Consider the following 23202-nt stretch of genomic DNA (forward strand, 5'->3'; position numbering starts at 1 on the left):
GTCGTCGTTGATAAAGAAAGAGAAAGACGAAGACCTTTCGCAGATCGACTGATCATGTCCTTAGCGAACTCGCTCCACTGCCCGTTGTCGTCGTATAGTTCCACGCTGTGAACCCGATATGTGAGAGTCGCCGCCGCCGTCTGGTGGATGCCATCGCCATGGTGGAGCAACTGGTGTGCAGCAATTCGCTGAGTCCGGGAACGTAACGTTCAAATGAGCCTCAAGTTTATGCATATTCCTTCTATCTTTAAGGAACTGATCGGGACGAACGAAAAGTAGCTCCGGAAAACTAACAAAAGACCTGCCTTTACGTATTTAGAATAAAGAAGGCCTGAATTTAAAAGAGCGATTTATTTTACTACGAGTTTCAAGAAAGCAAAAATGAAATTAGAAGTTGAAATTGATGAATTGCACATTAATTCACAGTAGACTTAGTGTAGCTTCGAAGTTTAGAAATTTTATCATTTATACGAAACATTCGCGTAGTGTGAAAAAGAGAAGTGATATTGTTCATCACGGAGAATCTAAAGAAGAGAATTGTATTCAACGTGTTATGTGTTTATGTGATTTGGAAACTCTTTTGATAGACAATTAGTTTCATTGTGAGACATTCAACGTGATGAAGAAAAAAGTGACATCCTGTAATATGACGAATTTAATATGAAGAAGGTCAAAGTTAACATCTATGTGCTATGAGACGGTGGATTTAGTGCAATTCAGTATTCTGTTCCGAGATCGCCATGTAAGGATTACCATATCAGGAGAAAAGAGAAGAAGCCTCACTCCGCGTGACACCAGTGTGTCGAGTAATGCTGAAACACATCCTGACGGGGCAGCCGTCGTCAACGGGCTCCAGGCATCATCACAATGATTATCAGACGAGCTCGGGCTCGTTGCACGGCGGACACCATCATCACCACTTACATAACAGCTCGCTGCACCAGGATCAGCAACAGCAGCAACAGCCGCAGTCGCAGCAACAACCGCAGCAGCAACAGCATCTTCATCATCATCACTACACCGGAAGCACCGGGATACGCAGTGGTGTCATCGGGCATCGCGGTAACAATAGCGGAATCGACGTGTACGATTCCGTGGCGAGACCAACGGCGACGACGGTGTCGAACGCGCATCAATCGGCGACGACTCCTTCATCGACACATCGGCATCCGTTGAACCATTCTCAGCTGAGCGTGAACAATTTGTCACAACGCCTGAACCATTCGCATGCGCTTAACGTATCAACTCTGTCAACCTCTAAGCATTCGGTTAACAGCGTTAGTCCAGTCGGCGGCGTCCATGGCAATAATGGTGGCGGTAACAACAATAATAACCATAACGTCTCAGCAAGTCAATTGGGTCACACCGTAATCTCGCAAACGAATGTCTCACATCAGGAGAGGCCAAAGGCGAACGGCGGCTTCGATATCTCCAGGCTATCGCGATTACCGAGTCAGACTACACCGTCACCCGCGCCTGCCACATCTGCACTTCCTGTCGTAGCCAGCCAAGTAGCTGGTGGACCGACAGTGATACCTCTCAATGCCTCCTGGTCTTCGTCCCTATCCAGGAATCTCCATCGGAGTGATGCGGCTGGCGTGAAGGAGATGCTAACGAGCCTCGGACTGCTCTGTCTGGTATCCCTACTTTTAGCTCTCCTCTCGGTTATCTTCCTACTGAAGATCTCGCCGCTCACTGTCACGTCCAACAGTCTTATCAGCCCGGAGGAATTTGTGATCGTCTACGAGGTCACCCTAGCGTTATGCGCCCTCGCCCTGTCCCTCAATCTCTGTTGCCTGCTGGTCTGCGCCATACAGTTCCTTTTCGCGGTGAAGCTTGTCAAGACCTCGTATCAGGGTCACCGGTAAGTTGATCAAAATCATTCTTTTTTTTCGATATTCGTATCTCGAAATAATTAAAATTAGGATTATCGCTCTCTTTTTCTATTACTCTGTTATTATTTTGATCTGATATCTCGATATTCAAATTGATAAATAATAAAAAAGGATAAATAATAAAAAATAAAGAATAAAAAGGCTTAATAAGGCTTCTGAAAGAAAGAATTCTGGCTGTTAACGGGTTTATCGCGAGATCAATGAATTTGATGACTAATGAACGACATGAAAAGGACCGATACGAGACCAATGCGCCAGCCTTGACACGTTGGAATTCAGTTTAATTATTTTTAAGCTCTAATGGGAACCGCGTGACTCCATACGAGCAAGCCGAGATTCTTAATTAATTAACGTAGTAAGAGAAGGCGATATTCTCTGCGCGTTTAACGGCGACCGACTGATTCGGAACGATCGGCGCGCAATAATCCCATCTCTGTCGTGACCTCTGGGCCCAGTACGACGTTACGAAACCGTTTAAAGATCGACTCGCACTTGTGCTATATAATTTGATATTTGCAAATTGCAAAATCAAGGTCTTTCTATCTATATTTTGTGTTAACTGTTTACTAATATTATCATTTATTATGTGATATTACACAATAATAATATATAATTGATTATAGAAATTTTCAAATTTGACGATTTAATTAATCCTTGTATAATAATTGATCTAGAAAAAACTGAGCTTGAGAACAAAAATTAAAGATTATTATAAATATGTCGTGCTTTTTTTTAAATTAAAGATTGATGTCTGTATAGATAAATACGATGCGGATTTACTGTTAGTTTTAGAATATGATGATCGCTACGATTGGTGTGTTTCGGCCTTAATACGTGTTATGTCTGTTAAGGTTTTTATCGGTATTACGTGCCGGCATCAAAACGTCGAGGAAAATTTCGGTCCTTTATACGCTGGTAAAAGGGTACGCATCCTACTCTTTCGTAATCCTACTTAAGACGCTTAATAAACGGTTAATGGTCTTGACTCGGCACATTGCAAATAGCGCCGATATCTTAGCTAATAACCGCAATTTGCGAAAAAAGAAAGACGAGGAAAAAGTCTTTTTATCGAAGAGTATTGCTGCTGTTGCTGTTGAAATTATTTTGAATATTATTTTTGATATCCGTGTAAAATTATGCAAACCGCGCAATTTCATACGAATGCGATCGTGCGTTTTATTTTCCTTTCTTTTTTTTTATATTGTGATTGTTAAAATTTTTATCGGTAATTTTATTTGAATTTGAGAGATTAGGATTACAAATATTTAAAAATAAAATAGAAAGCTGACTACTAAATTAGAATTTAATAAGTTAGAATTTATTTAGCTACTTCTGATTTGAAGATTCAAATACTTGAATCGAACAGAAATCTGCAAAGATTTCTTGGCGTTCTTTGTACTTTATATTGTTAAATCGAAAGTAACTAAATCAGTTCTAATTAATTTAATAATCAGCTTTCTATTTTATTTAGTGTTTTAAGTATTAATTAAACAAGAAAATAAACGAGATCAGATGTGCAAAAAATTTGATCCTGTAACATCTTGCGAACTTTGCACGAATACATGTAATAGTGACTGGTAATTATACAGGAAGCGATAGGACTTAGATATAATAGGATCTATAATACAAGGATACCACATCATTCCTTATTCAAAGAGAATTCTTCCCGCGGGATCAAGGGAAGCGATTTACGCAAATCGAGCCCGTTCGCGAGTGTTTTCAAGTTCCTTCTCATACGATCTCACGTCACCGACATTCACGATCAAGATCGTCCTTACGCGTTGGGATGGAATGGGTTCCCACTCATCCATGCATACCCCATCCATGTACGCACTCGAATATACTCGTACACAGGTGGATCTCGTATCCAACGCACAGAGATCGGCGGCGCCCTCGACAAGATATATCAGTGCCTTAACCAATTCGTGCGAGCGTTTCTTCTCACGGAGAGAGGCGCAAAAATTCACCTTCATGTTCGCGTGTGTGTGTGCGTGTAGTATGCTCGCACGAAATTGCACGCGAGAATCAGAGCGAAACGCAAACGCAGTAGATCGTAATGTCGCATCACCACCCCGAAATTATCCTCGTTAAAGAAACGTGTTGATGCGATCTCTCCTGAAGCATGACTTCTTTTCATGGGTACATCGGACATGAACACCTATGTTGATTGCTGTCACAACACACTTACTTCGTAGACGAGGATGTAAAAATATGATATAAGGTAGGAATATCTCACAGAAGAGATGCACGTTTTTTTTGTAAAGAACATTACATTAATATTTTTTTGCCGAAAATTAATACTGAACATTTAAAAGTGTGATTTATTTCATTAATGCTTGTGGTACATTTTTATGTTACTTGGTGTATTTACTTGATATTCATGTTGTGTGTATATCTTATCGCGGTATTTGAAAGAAAATTTTCATTTTAGAAATTATTTTACATTTCTATCTTACTCTGATGATCTTTCGATTTGTTTGATTTTTTTTTTTTTGATCTGTTAATTGACAAAAACGTTTGCATGGGATGAACTATCAAAAATATTGTAATGAACGTGTACGCAGTAATGGAATGCGTAAGAGTTTATTTCGCCGCAGTGGAAAAGGACGAGGAAATCCCGAGTTGGTAAAGTCGTAGAGCAGGTAGATGGCCGTTAATGATCGCCTTGAGAATGAATAAAACAAAAAGAGTGCAGGAACGCACAGGATAACTTCCTCTTATTTCTCTTATTTCTACCTATAGTATTGCGCTTTTCATTGTTAGAAATGTCCAAATAGACTGGTACGAAACGTTTAAGCGCTCTTAACTTGTCTTTTACTTGTACAAATATGGATATAAAGATTATTTTAGGCATTTTCTTTTTAAATTTATTATAATTACAACTGTGTGTAACAATATTGCTATATAAATGCATTTACATAATGCATCTTTGCACGATGCAGAAGACTAGATATTTCCTCTAATTGTCTCAAATATTTTATTTAAATATTTTATTTAATTTTTATTTAAATGGCGGATACTCTCTTCTTCTTTTACCATCGTTGATCTTGTCTATTCCACTTTCCAATTTCTTACAAAGTTTTTATTTCTGAAATAAATCTAAAGTATAGGGAAAGATTGTATGTTACAAAGGCCTTATAAAACCTAAGAATTTCAAAGGAAATCTCAGTTAAGACGGAAATTCTTCGGATAACTGTGACCGAACGGTTGAAATCTTCTCCGAAAATATTTACGCATTAACAGAAACATAAATAGTTTGTTCCGGGAAGACAAAACCTGTTTCAATTGAGTTTCTTCATCAACAAAATCTTTATTAACTTTTGAGATTATAATTTCTTTATTAACTTTCTAATCTAAGAAAATTTTTTTGATTTATTTTTTCCAATATAGGAATACGTATGTCTAATGTAAATAATTATAAACATTTTTTAGATATATACGTATTTTTTTTAATATTTATAAAATATAAATATATTAAATATTAATAAATTATTAATAAATATTAATAAATAATATTCTTTATAAAAAACTTATAAATCAATATATCAAAATATTAGAAATCACTTTGTTTTCAACTATGTAATTGATTTATATTTTCTTCAAAATATGAAATATAAAATGGCAAAAAATATTTCGAGATTTGAAGAATTTTTTTAATCGAGTTTTTCGTGAGTCAATATGCAAATTACAAAATATATAGGAGAAATTTTTTTTTATTATCACGATATCACACACATATATTAAAAGTTCATATATATATATATATATATATATAATATTAGAAATTATATTATAATGTGGAAATTTTTGTTTTCTGAAGGATCAGTGAAAGCGACAGACAGATACATGCGGACGGAAGACTGATAAAGTGTAACAACGCTTGTATGCATAATAAACCGAATGTAGGTGACGGGTTAACGGCTTCTTTCTAAACAATGTTCTGTGCCAACTGATAAGTGCAACGATCGATCAGAGCACATGCTATTTTTGTCTTGCACTATCACGAAACCTTATAGCTATATAACCCTACCACTATGCTCGGACTCGTGAAAGAATAATCAACTGCAGCTCTCGAATATAGGTGAATAGGAATTCACAAACAATGGTCGGAAACAACACAAACATTTTTTTTCAACGGAGAACAAAAAACAAAGTTTAACTAAAGCAAAATTTAACTAAAGTCTGATTAACATAAAATTCTAAAACTTTTAATAGTCAAAATTTATATATATAAATGCAATATTGCGTAAATTTGAAAATATTACGTTACTAAAATTTAAAATTTAAAATTTGAAAAATTTACTGAGACAATGACATAAAGTAAATCTTAAGATAAGTACTTTACTCTTTTTTTTCACACTTTAATATTATCGTATTCTCGTAGTCTATAAAAAATTAATGTATACCGCTTTGATCAACGATCGTTCGGAATTAGCTCTGGTCTTCGAGTTTGGTTTTCGTCATTCTCAGCGTAAATGCTTTAGTTGTGAAACTTATGCCGAGAAATCTGCTGATCACGGCTGCTGAACAAATACAAACAGAGGTCGACATGGAATGTTCCTGTTGTAAAAATTAATCGGGTGCCATATGCTAATTTGATCAAAGCACTTTAGCTATTTGCACTTTTAGACTGTATTTTTTAGCGTTAATAGAAACAAATAATATTAAAATTGTTTTATCTTTTCATTTAATTTCAATAATATATAATATATTCAGTATCTCTCATTAAATTAGAAAACAGGTTCGATCATTAGCAATTACTACATAAACATGTCTCTTTAGCAAGATTGTTTAGAACGTTTTGATAATTTAGATCACAGAAATAAGAAAACGTATAATAGAATTCATTGCTCTTATTTTAATTATGAGCTCATTTTTTTCGTCGCGTGTGTTAAAAAATTTCTTTGCATGCAGAAGAATAATGACCTAGAGATAAAATAACGTAGGAAAGATTGCAAAGTTGCTCGAAATATAAAGTTTTTTTATCCGCGAATAACCTTAGAATTTTCAGCAAAGACTAAAGTTCATTCGAGGTCAGTCAAAATTGGGTTGGCTGATTCGGTTTTTTTTATTTCTTTCTATCTTTCTCTCTCCCTTTATCTCGTGCACACGTTAGTCACGACACAAGTACGTCAACTTTGAAAGAGGCGAAAATCTGCGTACAGATAGCGGAATACGAATGATAGACTTTTCTGAGAATCTTCACGCATTCCTCACATTCACTGATGGCGTATCAAACAAGAGATCGCTGAAATTCGCCCATCGTTCGAGAAATCTTACTTTCTAAATTTCTTGGAGTGAAATCTCACTTTTTTGGAATGAAAAGTCACTCCAAATATTCATGAAAATACCGCCAATCAAAGTGGAGCGAAATTTCACTTTTCAAAAGAGTGAAATTGTTCACTCTTCATTTGGATTTATTCTTCAACTCTAAAAAGAGTAACTTTTCTCGGAGAGAGAATGTTTTGTAATCTAATCATAAAGTCGCAGGCATTTTTTGACTAAGTCTTGAAATCTCTAAGTACTTTATTTGTACAGGAATACAAACATATTAAAGATTGAAAATATGAATTTCGATCATATATTTTATTAATGTTTTCAGTAGAAATTAATTTCTTTCATTATCCTAAAGTACCTATACAAAATTATTATTTAACCTCTGTTCGTATCCTTTTTGATTTCTATTTTATGTATGTACAAATGTATAAATAGGCTCACCTCTGATAAATTCCTTCCCGAATTTGTCAAACACTTGACGTTGTTCATACATTCAAAACAATTAAACACAATTAATAATTGACAATTGTAAATTGGCACTTGTACAAAAACAAGAACTAAGAAGGCGTGATTTCTGCACTTTAAGTTGGAATGAAGTTTAGAGCATTAACAATTTCACTTTAAAAACAAGAGTGAAACTTCTTACTTTTTGTCTTAGTGTGAAAGAATTCACTCTATTAAAGTAAATATTTCCTCCACGTAGAGTGAACTGATCAGTGACTCCAGGATTAGAGAGAGAAAATTTCACTCCAAAAGATTTAGAGAGTATCTACAGTATCAAGAAACATCCCTTAGATATGTATAATATACAGCTCGCTCCGATTCCCTCGGTTCTCCGGACGGCGCGGCGCAGCATGACGTCTGGCTTATGTCTCATCAGCTTATGTCTCCGACATAAGCCATCTCCGGCTTCGGCGTCAGCGTGCACGTTAACCGGCAGCGTAGTATTATTTGGTTCTTCTCAAGTACTACTACTTGGCATTCCACGCCCTCGGATCTCTGGATCCTGTCTTATCGTGTCTCGTTTCGGCCGTTCTCTCCTCGCGGGAGACATCCTCGAGCATGTATGAGGCGGAGAATAAATTTGGCAGCAAAATGAAGTCACGAGTCACCTGTAACAAGTACTCGTAAGAAGTAAAGGGAAGCAGGCCCAGAACGATTGGTTTTGACATATTTATTAAATCGTTACATATAAAATGTCGTTTTATACATTTCCCAATGACTTTCAGGTAATATCAGAAGAATCGAAAAATATACGCAATTGAAAAACTTCTGTCATGTTCTTTATGTTTCTCATGGCGAAAGGCTATTTACATATGCATAATCTTATTTTTACTAATTTAAACATGGAAAATATAAAGGCGAGAGGCAGAATAAGAAATATGTTGTTAGCTTTTTAAGTTGAGATAAGGCATCTGGATTATGCCAAGCTGTGAGATTTTGATCTTCCGTAGGCTTCCGAACAGCTTTTGGAATCTGCACGGTCCTGTTTCTCGGAACTGTCCTCTCCAAAATACCGATGAACGCATACATTTCGCGTTCAAACACTTGGCGAGATACGTGCCGTTTACCCACAATATCTTGGCAAAATACGGTACATCGAGAGAAGCGATTATTCGCACCGTCAAACATCGTCAACATCGTCTAAGTGGCGTACACTTGAGTTAATTAATGCAGTTTGATGCAATCTCGCCACGGCTGGAAAGAACTCAGTAAAGTATCTTAACTGCGTACTTATACCTTAATAAATCATTTTTCTTGCAATACACAAGTATTTCGAGCATGCAATGTTTCTTATAATTTTTACACGTTTCCGCCGTTTAATAATCATAAGAAAAAAAAAGATTGTTGTCACGGTACCGATCAGCGTAATATTGTTCGTTTAAAAACGAATCGAATCAGCCATGGCTGATCACATACGCACGGCAATACGATATCCTCATCTATGAACAGGCTACGAAGATCGACGCGTACCACCGACCGCGGCAAGTGACGACGACAAGCAATCGGTCACGCTGTCACTTTGATGTGTTGTGCAGCCAACAATGTCCGCGCGATGAGATGGTGCCGGGCTGGCCGGCGCGAACAGGTGCAAGGTGCAACACGGAGGTGGATCGGGAGGCCGTAACGGTTGTCGCCCCGGTACACAGTTGTGGCGAGGAACGGCGCGGCGAGGGCACCCTCAATTTCGTTTGAGGGCCCCTGGGCCCAGGGGCCCTCGTCGTTAAGTCCCTTCTTCCCGGTCCGCCACACCGAGGAGATAGGAAATTCCGCGGGCACGTTGGGATGCCTTCGGTATGCCTTTTTTTCGACCGCGACACGGATTACAGACACCTGTCGGCAAGAGGATGCAAGAAGCGCAGATCATGAGAAGAGAGAGAGAGAGAGAGAGAGAGAGAGAAGAAGAAGGAAAAGGAGGGAGAAATGATCGCTGTAAAGCGAACGCGCGCGTATGATCCATCATCCGCGGCGGAGCCGTGTGATCAGCGTATGATCCATCATCCGGTAACCGCTCGCATCCGCGACCACGGCGAATGCCGATGCCGCAAAGCTATGCGGATGTAACCGGCCGATGATCCGCCACGACCACTCAAGATCTACTTAGACCCAGAACGGTAATCGAATTTTGCATTTAAATGTAATTGAGAAGAGTAACTTGTTCTCAACATTTCGATTATTGGCAAGTGATGCGTGAAGGAACATTTCCAAGTTCTAGAGAGACGACTTGCTTTTACATTGATAAAAATAGCAAATTTTAATAAATATTTGTGTGTGTTTGAATAGATTTAAATAAATATTTATTTATTTGATATTATATACAAAAAACTATTAATTGGATCCAATTATCTTGTTCTTATTGAGTAGTATAAAATATTTATTTACTATCGTCAAGTAAATGTTTATTATTCAAAGAAATATGTATTAAGATTAAGTAAATGTTTTTCGGTGTAGAATGAAAAAAAAAGAACATCCGCGAGAGAGAATGAAAGAAACGTTTCTTTTTATAAACACCGTGCTTTTGCGTGCCGTCTAGGCATATAGCTTCGTGCAATCGTACGTTACGGTATCGTGATTTTCATACAACGCGCACAAAACAGTTCTAATTACAGTGCGCGAATCTGGGCATGATGTCATCTCGTTCGCAGAGATTGGAGTAACGGCACGCAAAGTTGTAGCTCTGACGGTTTCGCGCACGACTTCCGTGTCGACTTCCAGAGAGACCGGAAGTGCATAGAGCAGCTGCAACAATCGCGACGAGCACCGTCGCTTAGTCACGTGGTCCGTAGCGAGCCGTATAAAAGACAACGAGGAAAGGCCTTCGATCATCGTGACACGCTTGTATGCATGTGTGTACGTTACACGTACGTGTTCGTGTCGTTCTACGCGCATGAATGCGTATCGGGCTGCGATTGAGTATTCCGCCTGTAGCATCGCTCCACAAGTTTAAACCGTTTCGCAACAGATTATACGCGCCTCTTCCTGTAATGGCCAGGTTTGCGCGCGAGCGCTCACGTCACGTACGCACGCACGCACGCTTGTGCGTGAAGGCGCACGGTTCACTTGAAGAGATGATCGTTCCACGGGGAGGAACGACTTGCCTTTGATTCCATGAGAAACTAGACTGACGCGGGAAGATTCGACGCGTTTATGTCTCGGGGGGGCTACAAGAACTCTAATCTAAAAGAAAAACGTTTCCGGAGAGCAAGTGTGCCCTGCGCAAATATTTCTTCCATTGTATGCGCGCAGGATTTCATGGAAGAAATATCAGGAACAGCAATCGATATTAAATATTAGAAATAAGAAAGTGAATGTAACGCATAAATATGTCTTATATCTTATCTGTATTCGTTGTGCGTTACGTTTAATCTATATTAGTTTTTTATTAAAAATATTTTTAATCTATATTTATTTCTAATATTTCTTCCGTTGCGTGTAGGATCTAACTTTGGATGCAAATATAAGATTTATCGTGTTTATTTGTATGTTTACATGCCTTTATGCCTCGAGATGAATTCCTGAGCTAGTAAGAATGACTGATTACGAGTGAATATTTATAGACGATATACGGACAAATGTATGGAGCCTCTTTCATTTGATCGAAAAGAAGTGAAATACCATCCAGGCTTATTGAAACAAGTTTGTCCGTTTAGAATGCCAGTTCGTTTTTTTTCTCTCTCTCCGATAATTCTATATACAGTCAAATAAAACGTGTCGTTATTCATACAGCATCACATTCATCGCGACTGGTCGCGAGAATTATCTTCTCGAAGCAGAGAACGAGATTCCCACTCTAGAACGACATTCTCCAACTCGTTCAGCTCCGCCAATGAATGTAACGCGTTCACATATGGACATGGAGGACATGCGATTTTTCGCGCGGTCATTAAAAGCTGTACCGCACCGGTCGCTGACTTCTGGCAGTTGCACTTAATTAATAAATAATTTCATCGTTTTATAAATATCCGATCCACGGATATTTCAGTCCGATGGTGAATAATGTCTGCAGGTCAATGTTTTCAACGACTCACGCTTACGCATGCAGGTGAATTCCGATTTCCGAGAAATGATCTACGCGATTGATCACGAGAGGAAATTGCCGCTAATTGCCGAAGATGGGAGGTTGGAAGAAGTTAAATGATATTAATTTTAAAATCTCGGTTCAACTTTTTATTTTTTTCAAATTCTGAGAATTCAAGAAAGATGAATCGAGATTGAAGTTAACCTACATTGATATAAACGAGAAAGCAAGAGTTACAACTCAATTACTTATAAAAACAATTTATCTGATGTATGCTTCCGTCGGCCTTGGTTTCATTGAATATAACACACACTTGAGTATGATTAAATAAACTAGCAATGTAGCGGTTTGACAAAAAGTTAAAGAGGAAGAAGTTAAATAAAAAGCGCATTTTGCATTCGAGGGCTAGGTGGGAATTTCTTATCTTATCCGTTACATGCAGGATTTTCTAATGATACGGTTCGGTTACTATTGTAAATCATATGATAATTATTGTAGCGGTTGATATGGAGAATACGGAGAATACGGGATAAGCAATGGCGTTTGTTACAAATTGCTTTCGTGCGAAAGATTTCCATTATGTAAAAGTAGTGCCAGGAATGTATAATCTTGTGCTCATCGCCGTGCTTAACAATGCCATTTAACAGTTAGCACGAAAATGTTATGTAGGCACGCCTTTTGCTTTTGCAAAGAAGAAAATTGGAACTCTTACACGTTCAATTTGATGCTGCAGACAATAATTCCTTAACAACTTGCAACATTATGTAACGTTTTATTTCGCTGGAATATACAATTGATTTTTTAAACTATTTTTTGAATTGCCATTCAAAAAATATGTCACTTTCTTTCTAACGATACATGATTATAATACAATACATAAAATTATCATAAATTTATTATCCTTACTAAGAACTAATCACGAAATTAAACGTTACATTACTAGATTACTCAATTCTTCCTTCATCATTTTAATGAAAGAGAAAAGTCTCCATTTGTCTGCTCGACTACATAACGGGTAAAAGTTGTAGCCGTTGGCACGTGATTTGTCACTCTCGGTGCTCCAGAGTGACTCGCTTCTATCGGCACTCAACAAAACCCCGTTGATCTCGCGCGTTAAGCAGGAAGACACGTTGCCTTTGGTTTGGCACGTTCATTCATGACACTGGTAAGAGATGCACAAACGATAGCACAACGAGGGGATTAACAAAAGCGTCCGCGTCTATTCAACTCGGGCTCGTATAATTTCGCCGTGCGCGGAAGAAAAGTAGAAGAGCACGAATGACGAACGTGTAGGTGTGAATGATACTCGCGATTCGAATTCAAGAAGCCGAGAGATGAAGTCTAGGCAAAATGTTGCAAACGATGATTAAAGCGAACGTTTGACCAATAATTTCGATATAGTCAAATTAAATTACGATAATAAAGTGATAATAGAAATGATTTTAAAAATGATGGAGAATATCCAAAAATATGATAAAAACTAATAAACTATTATATATTATTAACATCTAAATAATGAAGTAATTAATTATAAATGGACGGATTAAATGGTAATTCTTGTTGGTAAAAATATATCATTTAGCGCAAATATTTCGTACATTGCAGTCAGTTGATATAATTTCTTTCACACATTTAGAGCAAGAGCATTCTTTCCGAAACGTGTCTCTTGGCACAGTTTACGAATCTTCGACTGCGTGCCGCTCTTCTAAATAAACGTCACCTATAAGATGCAATGAAGAATTCCCACGCAGCCGTTGCTGCCGCCCTTTGAGGTCAACGATCTCTTTGGATATACAAGCGAGTCATGTGAAGCGATTAGAACTATTATTGTTCAAGACTTCTAGTATAGTGGTAATTTATATTTGGGAGTAAGCTACCGCGCGATAAATTATTGGAACTATAATTAAAGTTTGGTGAAGACAATTTCAATTACGTTTGTATTTGATATCTTCTTTTTATAAGAAAGTGTTTTAAAGAACGAGCGGAAGGTAAATGTAATATTTCATACTACAAGTTTATGTAAATTTAATTGTTTCCAATTGAAAGTTTTCAATGATATTCTTCTTGTATTTATTACATTTAAAATGATATTAAATTTCTCAAGAATTAAATTCCTTGTCTCAATAAATTTTAATTGCATGCGATTATCGGTGCTCTTATTGTTAGATAATTTAGACCTCACTTGACCGCGTCGGGAACACAATTAATCCTAATTTGATTGATCTAATCCGAAAGAGTTAAAGACGGCTTTTAGCAATCTTTATCACTACGTACACCTGGAGCAGTATTGTAGCTGCCTAAGATGATTACGATGAGAGCACACCTAACTACACTGTGGCACCAATGAGAGATTAGTTGTATCACAAAAATGCTTACTAGTTCTCGCGTTTACGTCACGACCATAAATCCATGTCTGACTCTCTTTCGATGGTAGTGGCCGCTTAAACGCGGCGACAGAACGCCACGGCTAAAGACAAGAAAAAAAGCGTGGGTTATCTGTAGAGAGTGTATACCGTTATGCACTGATCGTATCGCTGCACTTTCGCGATTATGCAATATTTGCCGAGGAGCAGAGTATTTTGATTTACGGTCTCTGTAATCGAAAGACGAGGTACTCTAAAGGCATTCCCATTTTGAATCTCCGATGAATCCTTTTATGACCGCAAAAAACCGCAATAAATATGCGCATCGTTCAATTAGTTGCGAGTTTGTTTGAAGATTGAAAAAGTTTTAAATATATAAAGAAGAATCGATACATTTTTTAAATACATTTTTTAAATAATATAATCTAAACATTTTATAAATAATATAATAATATAAAATAGTATAGCACTTTCCTTGATATATTACAATTTAGTTGTAAAAATAATTATTTTATTTTCTTTTATAAATATAAAATTTTATATAGTTTTGAACGTTTTTAAATATATATATATATATTATATATATTATTCATTTATAAACGATGCATTTCGCACTAATCTATAAAAAAATTAAAAGATCGTTATACGAATGCATGTCATGTCTTCGTCAATGTGCACGAATGAAAATTCAGCTGGTCGTGAGCCGCGCAAAATGTTTCTGCGAATAATTGCCTAATTGCCAATGAAACGACAACGAAAACGTACTTTATACGTATTTTATAATTCATCCAATTATCATGGACTCGCGAAACTCATCTTCGCTGTGTGGCTTTTGTCTGTTTCAGGAGTAACAAGTACCTGCAAAAATCGTCCATCAGCCGCGTGTGCGCCGTCGGAGGTTTTTTCATTAGTATCCCTGTCTTCTTAACTGGTAAGAACGAAACGCTTCTTTTTGTTATCAAACTACACGAATCGCGCTGATCCATGTTTGGAAAAATAAAACCTCCGTATGGAGACCTGCAACAAGAATAATTCGAACTCTTGAAACTCTGAAAAAGTTACTTATAATTATCCACTTATTGTATGTCATTGTAACATCACGATATTAATTCCGGATTTGTTGTGATTTACAGGTATGATTTTGTACACTTTCATCCAGTTCCATTCGACACCGGCGATTGTCACGTCGGTCTTCATCGGCCTTGGCATTGTGTTTTGCGGATGTGCTATGGTTCACAACGTCTTCGTATGGCAGAAAGTGAGTGCGTCTGAAAGTGCATTTTTTTTAAAACACTTCCACCCCTCCACTGTCTGTGATATCCTTTTCTCTCTTCGTTCGGCGACCTAACGGCGTGCGAATTTTTTCGATCGTCACGATATGCGGATCTCCGTCGTAGCCAGTTCGCCTCTTTATTTTCTCGTATTTCGTAACCAGCAGACCGGCGATGCACCGGTCTGCATCTCCTTCTCTTCTCCCTCTTCCCTTTCCACCGCGCCGGTTCTATGCCCTTAATCTCTCTCCGCCGTGCCTTATTAGCATATTCCGCAACGGTCGATGTCATTATCACGCTATTATTTATGTCGGTGATCATTCTACCGTGTAATTCGATTCCAAACTGGATCTATACGCAGGATGTGCGTACGTACATGCACATGTATACATACGCATGTACGCGCTAAGCGGACAGTGGTGGACAGTCCGAACGTGTCCGCCGCGCCGTCAAGTTTTTGCCTTGTGAAAAAGAACCTGTGAAAAGATGGCAATATAACTACATAATATACATGGGATTCTGGGATGATACTTGGATTCGCATTACGTAATTGTGTGATTAAATGGAAGATTTTGTATAACTGCGATCGTTGCGGTTCTCCCGTCTCTGCGTACACATAATAACATCTCTCCGCGATAAACTTTGCTGACATTTTGCCGCTACATAAATTGCACGACGAAGAGGATTCTTGTTTACTATTTCTTCTATCCGCAATGCTTCTAGTCTTATGATAACAAGTTTTCTAATATACTTGTCTATTTTTTAACGTGTAATTAAAATACTAGGATCTCGTCATCTTAATTGATACTTCCAAATCATATCCTTTTTAATTCTCCTCCTCTTATTTAAATAAAAAATTTTAAAAAAATTTATTGAAAACCAAACAGAATTTTTTATAGAATAATTTTTCTTTTTGTACAACTCGCAGGAGAAGACGAATGCGGTAAAAGCGTTTGCCCGCGAGCAATGCGAGGTTGCGGCACAGCTACAGCGTCAACAGCAGCAGTTGCAACTGCATCAGCAGCAGCCGCATCAGCAGGTACATTCGCAGCATCAACAGCACCAGCATCAACAGCAGCATCACCATCATCATCACCATCAGCAGCTGCAACTGCGACCGACGCTGCATATGGGTTCAAAACTCGGTAGCGGCAGTGGCGGCCCAATGAGCCATTCGACCGTCAGTCTGGCCCAACTTAGTCGCGGCCTTCACCATTCTTATCAGCATCATCCTCACCAGCACCATTCTCATCAGCAACGGCACGTGTCCTCCATGTCGCCACCGTTATTACTGTCATCACCGCATACTGCATCACAGCATAATCATCTGACGTATCGTGGTGGTATCACCGCCGCCGCCGCCGCTGCTGCTGCCGCTGTCGCCGTCACCGCCACACCGTCAACGACACCCGGCGACCGGTCGCCACCGAGTCCCAACGGTGGTGGCGGCGGCAGCAGCAAGCTCAACAGATCGCAGCACTTACCGCGTGAAATCAGCGGCAGCGTGAGTCCGGGCCTGCCAGCGGCTACGCTTGATCTGAGTAGTGCCGCTACTACCAACAGTCCACATGAATTGTCGACTCTTGTTTAAAGACCTTGAGGGAGTTATGGAAGAATAGACTTTCAGATTTTAGAATTTATTTGGAGACGTATTCTCTAAGACTAGTAGAAAAAAAAATATCTCTCATCATCTTAAATCGATTTTTAAAGACTAAATATAATTTAATAAAATTATTTAGAAACAAATATTATATTTTTCAATAGATATTGTCTAAAAAGAGGGGACCAAAAATTATTGAGGCTGTTGCTGATTATCTTACATTGTTATTATTGTATCATGTTGTAACATTATCACGTTATTAATGTTATCGTCATCACTGCGACATTGTCATTTAGTTGTTTATCCTTTATTTTGATACAACATTCTTGGATATTGACAAAGATCGAGAAGAAGTTATCCGCTAGGATATCCTGCTTTGATAACTACGAATTATCGTTAATTTTTTTTATTACCACATCTAATATTTACAAATCCTTGATGAACAATTATTTATACACTGTCCAAAGTTTTGTTAGATAATTTATTCCAGATTAAGAAATTAACAAGAAATTATTCTCTTCGATTTTGATAAGCTTTGAATATGTTAATCTCTAGACAAAAATAAGGGACATATATTTTTTAATAAAGATTCATTTACACTTTTTTTAGAGTTGTGCACAACTCTGCAAAAAATCGATTTTTTTTCTTTCGAAATAAATATTGTCGAAACTGTAAAAAAAAATGTTCCGAATAAAAGTTGAATTTCAAAATAGGCTTCAAAAGTATTTTATAATAATTTTAAAAAATTTGTTTACACAATAAATTTTTATTTATAAAAATAAAAATTAAAACATTTTTTAAATTATAGTTACTAAACGCTCTTAAAATCTTTCAACTTTTATTTCAAACATTTTTTTTCTATCACATTTACAGATATTCACTTCGTAAGTCTAACTAATTTTCTTCAAAGGAGGAAGTTTCCTTCAATTGAGTTCTTATAAAAAAATAAGTGTCCTTTATTTTTGTTTAGAAAACAACGTATTTAAAGCTAAATAAAAAATCGAAAGAGGATTCACTTCCATGAATTGTAGAAAAAGAATAGTTTAGTGAATATTTTCTTTATTTACAGCCTAAATATATGTACTTTTGACATAACAAAACATGAAACAAAAAGTAATTTGTTTCAATTTATTTTCACAATTTTTAAGAGAGCCTAACCGTAGCAATACACTTTTTTAAATTTATTTTTACTGATATTTATTATCTGATATTATTTAATATTTTTATTTTTAATATAAAACTTAACAATAAAGACTATTTAACGGAAACGGCTGTTACTATAGAAATTATACAAGATGATCTAAAATAACATTTTAACTGTTTTTATGATCATTTGAATATGATATTTTAAGAATGTCAAACAGTTCCATCAAAATTTTCGAACAAAATTTTATCAACGTCTTTGTTTTTCTAGCCTCTATATTATTCCGACAATTATTGACGGCCTTGAAATTTATACTCTCAATGACATTGACCATGTTTGTGGTCTGGTTTATTAAACCAGTATTACTCGAGTCATAAGATTTTTTATTTCTCTGTCGAGTTTTCTTAGTCCCTACAGTCAGAATCCGAACTGTCTTGATCCTGCTAGTATTGTAGCTAACATGATTTAATGACTGGTCGATAACGTTAGTTCTTATTAGCCTTGATGAGTTACACATTTTTTACATATCGCTACTAATTTTCTCAGACAGATTTCGCTTCATTTTTTATCAATGCATTCAGGGTAAATTGTACAAAATATACACTTATTGTACATAATGGGTATTTCTTGGAGAAATTTGTCGCCACGTCGATGCGATCAATACGGGAATCATTCCTCGAACGAAACTTGCCGATTTATGCTTTATTTACGACTAATATATCCTGCTATCACCATGAATAGCAGCAACAGGTTCCTGTTGCGCAATGCCGACAAAAAAGGATTCCTCGTATCGAATGTGTTGCATTTCGCTTCGTAAGATTCTCTGGTTATCTCATACGACATTCTCGGAATATTAAATAAAGTTCATGCAATTTTTTATGCCAAGAATAAAATAATTTTTTGCAAATTTTTGTTTTATTACAAAAAATATATATTTAAAATAATTATTTTTATATTAGATATAATTTACCAAAAAATGTAAAATTATATTTTTATGTTTACCGAGAATCCCAATTATCTTCGACTACGCGCGATTATTGAAATGTACTTCAACATGCATATGTAACAGTGTGCATAATTTCGAATCCTCAGAGATCCTAACGAAATGAGAAATTGGCACAAATGTGAATCTTGCCATGTCTTCACTTATTATTATTATTTGTACTTATTTTGCAGAATCTCTAGTCCTAGATTATTTTCATGTTTACATGTGTATATGAAAATACAAGATTTTAGAATTCCAGTTATTGTATAATTGCGCAGCTGATTGATAAAATGCTTGAAATTTATAAATTTGATGCACTGATAAAATCAAATTCATATTTTCTTAATGATATTTACTATACAGTGTAAATATCGTGTAACTGAATTTAACTGTTAAATCAGTTAATCGCAAATCCAATTGTTCATTATTTATTCATTTACACGTTAATTAATCTATTAACTAAAAAAGAAAAAAATTGAACGAGTTCTTCAAATTTCAAGACAATGGATGTGTGTTGTATGATTTATATAAATCAAATACATAGACCGGTGTTCATTGTCGATTCTTATTAAGATCTTAAGTAATGTCTTAAGATACTAATACAGTTTCCTAATTGGTTCATTTTAAGACGATCTTGAATATAAGAACCGATTATGAATACCGGCCATAATTTCTCTTTATACATCAGTGTTTTTTAATATTTAAAGGTATCAAGATATGCGAAGTCTTTATGGATTTATATTTAAGTGCGCATCTAGAATTAGATTTATAATTTTATATCGTTACTGTGTGGGCATAAAAGGTTCACGTAAACACACATTAAAAAAGCTTTTGTATTATAGCTTCAGTACTTAAAAATAAAATACTTTAAAAAAATTATAGAATACCAACACAAAAAATTTTCTCTTTAAAAATATTGAAATATATTTTTAAACTTTTGTATAAATTAAATAAAAATATTAAAATAAAAATATTAAATCATTGTTTCGTATAATTTATTGATACTAAACATTTTCTTGAACATAAAAAAATGTAATAACTGCATTTTTGAACATGTTTATACAACAGTTTTAATGACTACAACATTTAGAAGATATCTTATTTTTTTTTATTTATATTAATGTCCATTCTCGCGATATATATACATTTGTGTTATTTAAAGCATTTAGAATCTAACTTCGAGTACAAACTGAAAAGAAAAGAAAGCATAAAGAATTTATGTTGTTTATGGTGTGTTGCACAGAATGATGAGGGACAAATCATGTGGGACCGACTTATGTAAAAACGCTCGGTAATCTATGAGTATGATATAACATATCTTACGTTATATTACGGTAGAAGTTCCATATTCGCAATAATTGTTCTTGTAAATTATATATATATTTGCATAATCACGATACCTAAATATACAAAATTCATACTTGGATGTCGCGAATACACCAAAAAATCACAGACAGCAAGATAATTCTTAGGATTATCTAAAATAAAAACGTTGAAAATAAATTTTTACTTTTGTTATTATTGTTCATTTTTTGCGACTAAATGAGTTTTGTATCCACAAATGTGAAAACTGATATCAATGAAAATAAGTTTTGGATAGAATAGAAAATATGCGAAAGTGGAGCTTTTGCTGTATTTCCAAGTTTTTATACATTTAGTCACGGTCTTGTCGAATTAAAAAATGATTAAAAATCTATTATTAACTATCTTGTGTTATTTAAATTCTTTGTTTGTAAGTTATTTTATATTTGATTCCAAACAATTATTAAATCAATTTATTTCATGAATATATCAATATTCGCGACTTGTGTCTACAATCTAGCTCTATCAATTATAAATTCGAAACGAGAAACTTAATGAACTTTCACTATAACTTTTAAGTAAACCGAAAGACAATTCGATTAAATATATATGTACATATACGCAAAAATATATATGATATATTCTAGAAATCGAAGATGTAATTTAATAAATGGGCAGGGTAAAAGAGAGAAGTTGAAAATAATGTAAATTATATAGTACATACGTGTACACACTTCATTGTGTTTGTAAGTAGTATAGTAATAAGTACATTTGGAAGTAGTGAGGCATGTAACCTAATTATGTAAGTTATTTGTTGGATTCATATATAACGCACATAGTACAAAAGTGTTTTAGCTTTATGTACTGATAGTTATGTAACATTAGATGTATTTGATATGTAATTAATTAAAAAAGAAAAAATAAATTATTCTGGATATGTACTATGAATCAAGTTGTGCATAAATTATTTCAATCATAATGTAGATGTGGTTTAAGTCTTTCTGAATGTTTATCAAATATTTTTCTATCGATATTTCATTATTATTGTTAAATCGTATTCATTAGTATTAGATAGTATAGATAGTACAGATTAATATTCCCTATATATAAATTATCAATATACACATATATATATATTTCACATCTTACTGATTTGTGAAAAGTGAATGTTTTTCACTTGGATTGTATGTTTGATTGTGAACTACGAGAATAGTTACTTGCAAAACTTTTACTTTTTTGATTTCTTTCTTGATTAAATTATTCATTTGGATATTTCAATATATCCTTATATAATAAAAATGAAGATAAAAACATAAACTCAATAATATTTTGTAAGTAATCTTTGATGAGAGCATTTGATTTGAAAATATATTTACAATCGATTTCTAAATTATAAATGGAACGAAAGAATAAGTTTATTTTTAAAAGTGATAAATAAAAAATTTATTTTTTTCATATTCGTTGCTCATATTTTAATATTTTGAGTAAAAACATTTTACATATTTTTATATACGAAATATTGTCAACATTATACACACGTATACATATGTATATATATATATATATACATATATATATATATATATATATATATATATATATTTATTTATTTATTTATATAATATATACAATTATTTAAAAAATATTGCACAGAGAATTTATCTTTACAATATTTTTGTTTTTACAATATTAAAATTTGAATACAATTTTGAACCAGTACTGTTAAAAATATCACGAAAATTTAATGTACTTTTAAGTTATACAAGTTAAATTTAATTTCATAATATTACATTAAAAAATTAATATATCTGCAACTGAAAGTATATTTGTTTACATGAAATTTAGCGTACTTTTCATAAAATTTAAGTAAACGTTAAATTTAAGTTATTTTCATTGACAACAAAATATTAATATTAAATATTTTTAATGTATCTTGAAATTTGCTTCCATTACATGTGATGAAAGCAATTTTTTTTAACAGTATAGGTAATGGTTTATTGTAGAAAGTCTTATATTTAAGATTACTATAATTTAGTTTTTACTTAAACCATTCGTTAGATATTTTTTCTCAGTTACTTCCTTAACCATCAAACTTTCCCTTATATTATTTAAATTCATAATGCAATTTCTAATTGTGAATATAATACCTTTTGCCTATTATACATAACATGTTACATTATATTGAAAAGAATAATTAGACTGAATTGCATTAAAAGAGCCAATATAAAACACTAAAATTATCTAAACATCTTTAACAAGATCTAATGAAACGTTAGATTTTGGAGAAATTGTAACACTTATTTGGAATAGAAGTAGTTTAAGAAAATTGTAAGCATATTTCGAAATTCCAGACTTTTTTACACTTTCTCCTGATTTTTTGCCAGTTTTCCATGATCAATTTCAATTTCCTTGATTTTTTCTGATTTTCAGGTCTATAGCAACCTTGAATTATTATGTTTGTCTTGCATCATTAATGGTAGCTGGTACTCTTACTTCAATGCCGTCGAGTTCTTCAGTCATGATTATCTGGCAGCCCAATCTCGAACTATAATTAAATATATTTAAAACAGTGACAAATAAAAAAATATATATAACTGAATAATAAATACTAAATAAGTTTACATGCTTAAATAAATATAAAAATGCGAAAGTATAGTGGAAGTAGAAAAGAGACTGAGACAATTTAAATAACAAATCAAGTGATGTTTGACCCTGATAGACTCCTACTTAAAGCAAATTTTATTCAAAATCATCCCTTAGGAATATGGGTATAAGAAGCTAATTCATGAATAAATGTAGGAGACATTACAAAGTGAGATTTAGAGAATGTTTCTCTCTCTCTCTCT

At 34.7% G+C, this 23202-nt stretch overlaps 2 protein-coding genes across 2 annotated transcripts in view; one reads left to right on the top strand and one right to left on the bottom strand.

Moving 5' to 3' along the window:
- Positions 1-809: 809 nt before the first annotated feature.
- Positions 810-16916, top strand: LOC105624604. The gene is made up of 4 exons (XM_012205961.1): positions 810-1864; positions 14900-14985; positions 15188-15312; positions 16254-16916. The coding sequence occupies exons 1-4, from the start codon at positions 810-812 to the stop codon at positions 16914-16916; spliced, it is 1929 nt and encodes a 642-aa protein (XP_012061351.1).
- Positions 16917-22807: 5891 nt separating this feature from the next.
- LOC105624634 overlaps positions 22808-23202 on the bottom strand; it is a 1182-nt gene continuing 787 nt past the window's right edge. The window contains exon 2 of the mRNA XM_012205990.1: positions 22808-22901. Within this exon, the coding sequence (XP_012061380.1) occupies positions 22808-22901 (94 nt within the window). The remainder of the gene's footprint in view (positions 22902-23202) is intronic.

This window comes from Atta cephalotes, assembly GCF_000143395.1.
Source record: "Atta cephalotes unplaced genomic scaffold scaffold00083, whole genome shotgun sequence".
Lineage (NCBI taxonomy): Eukaryota > Metazoa > Arthropoda > Insecta > Hymenoptera > Formicidae > Atta > Atta cephalotes.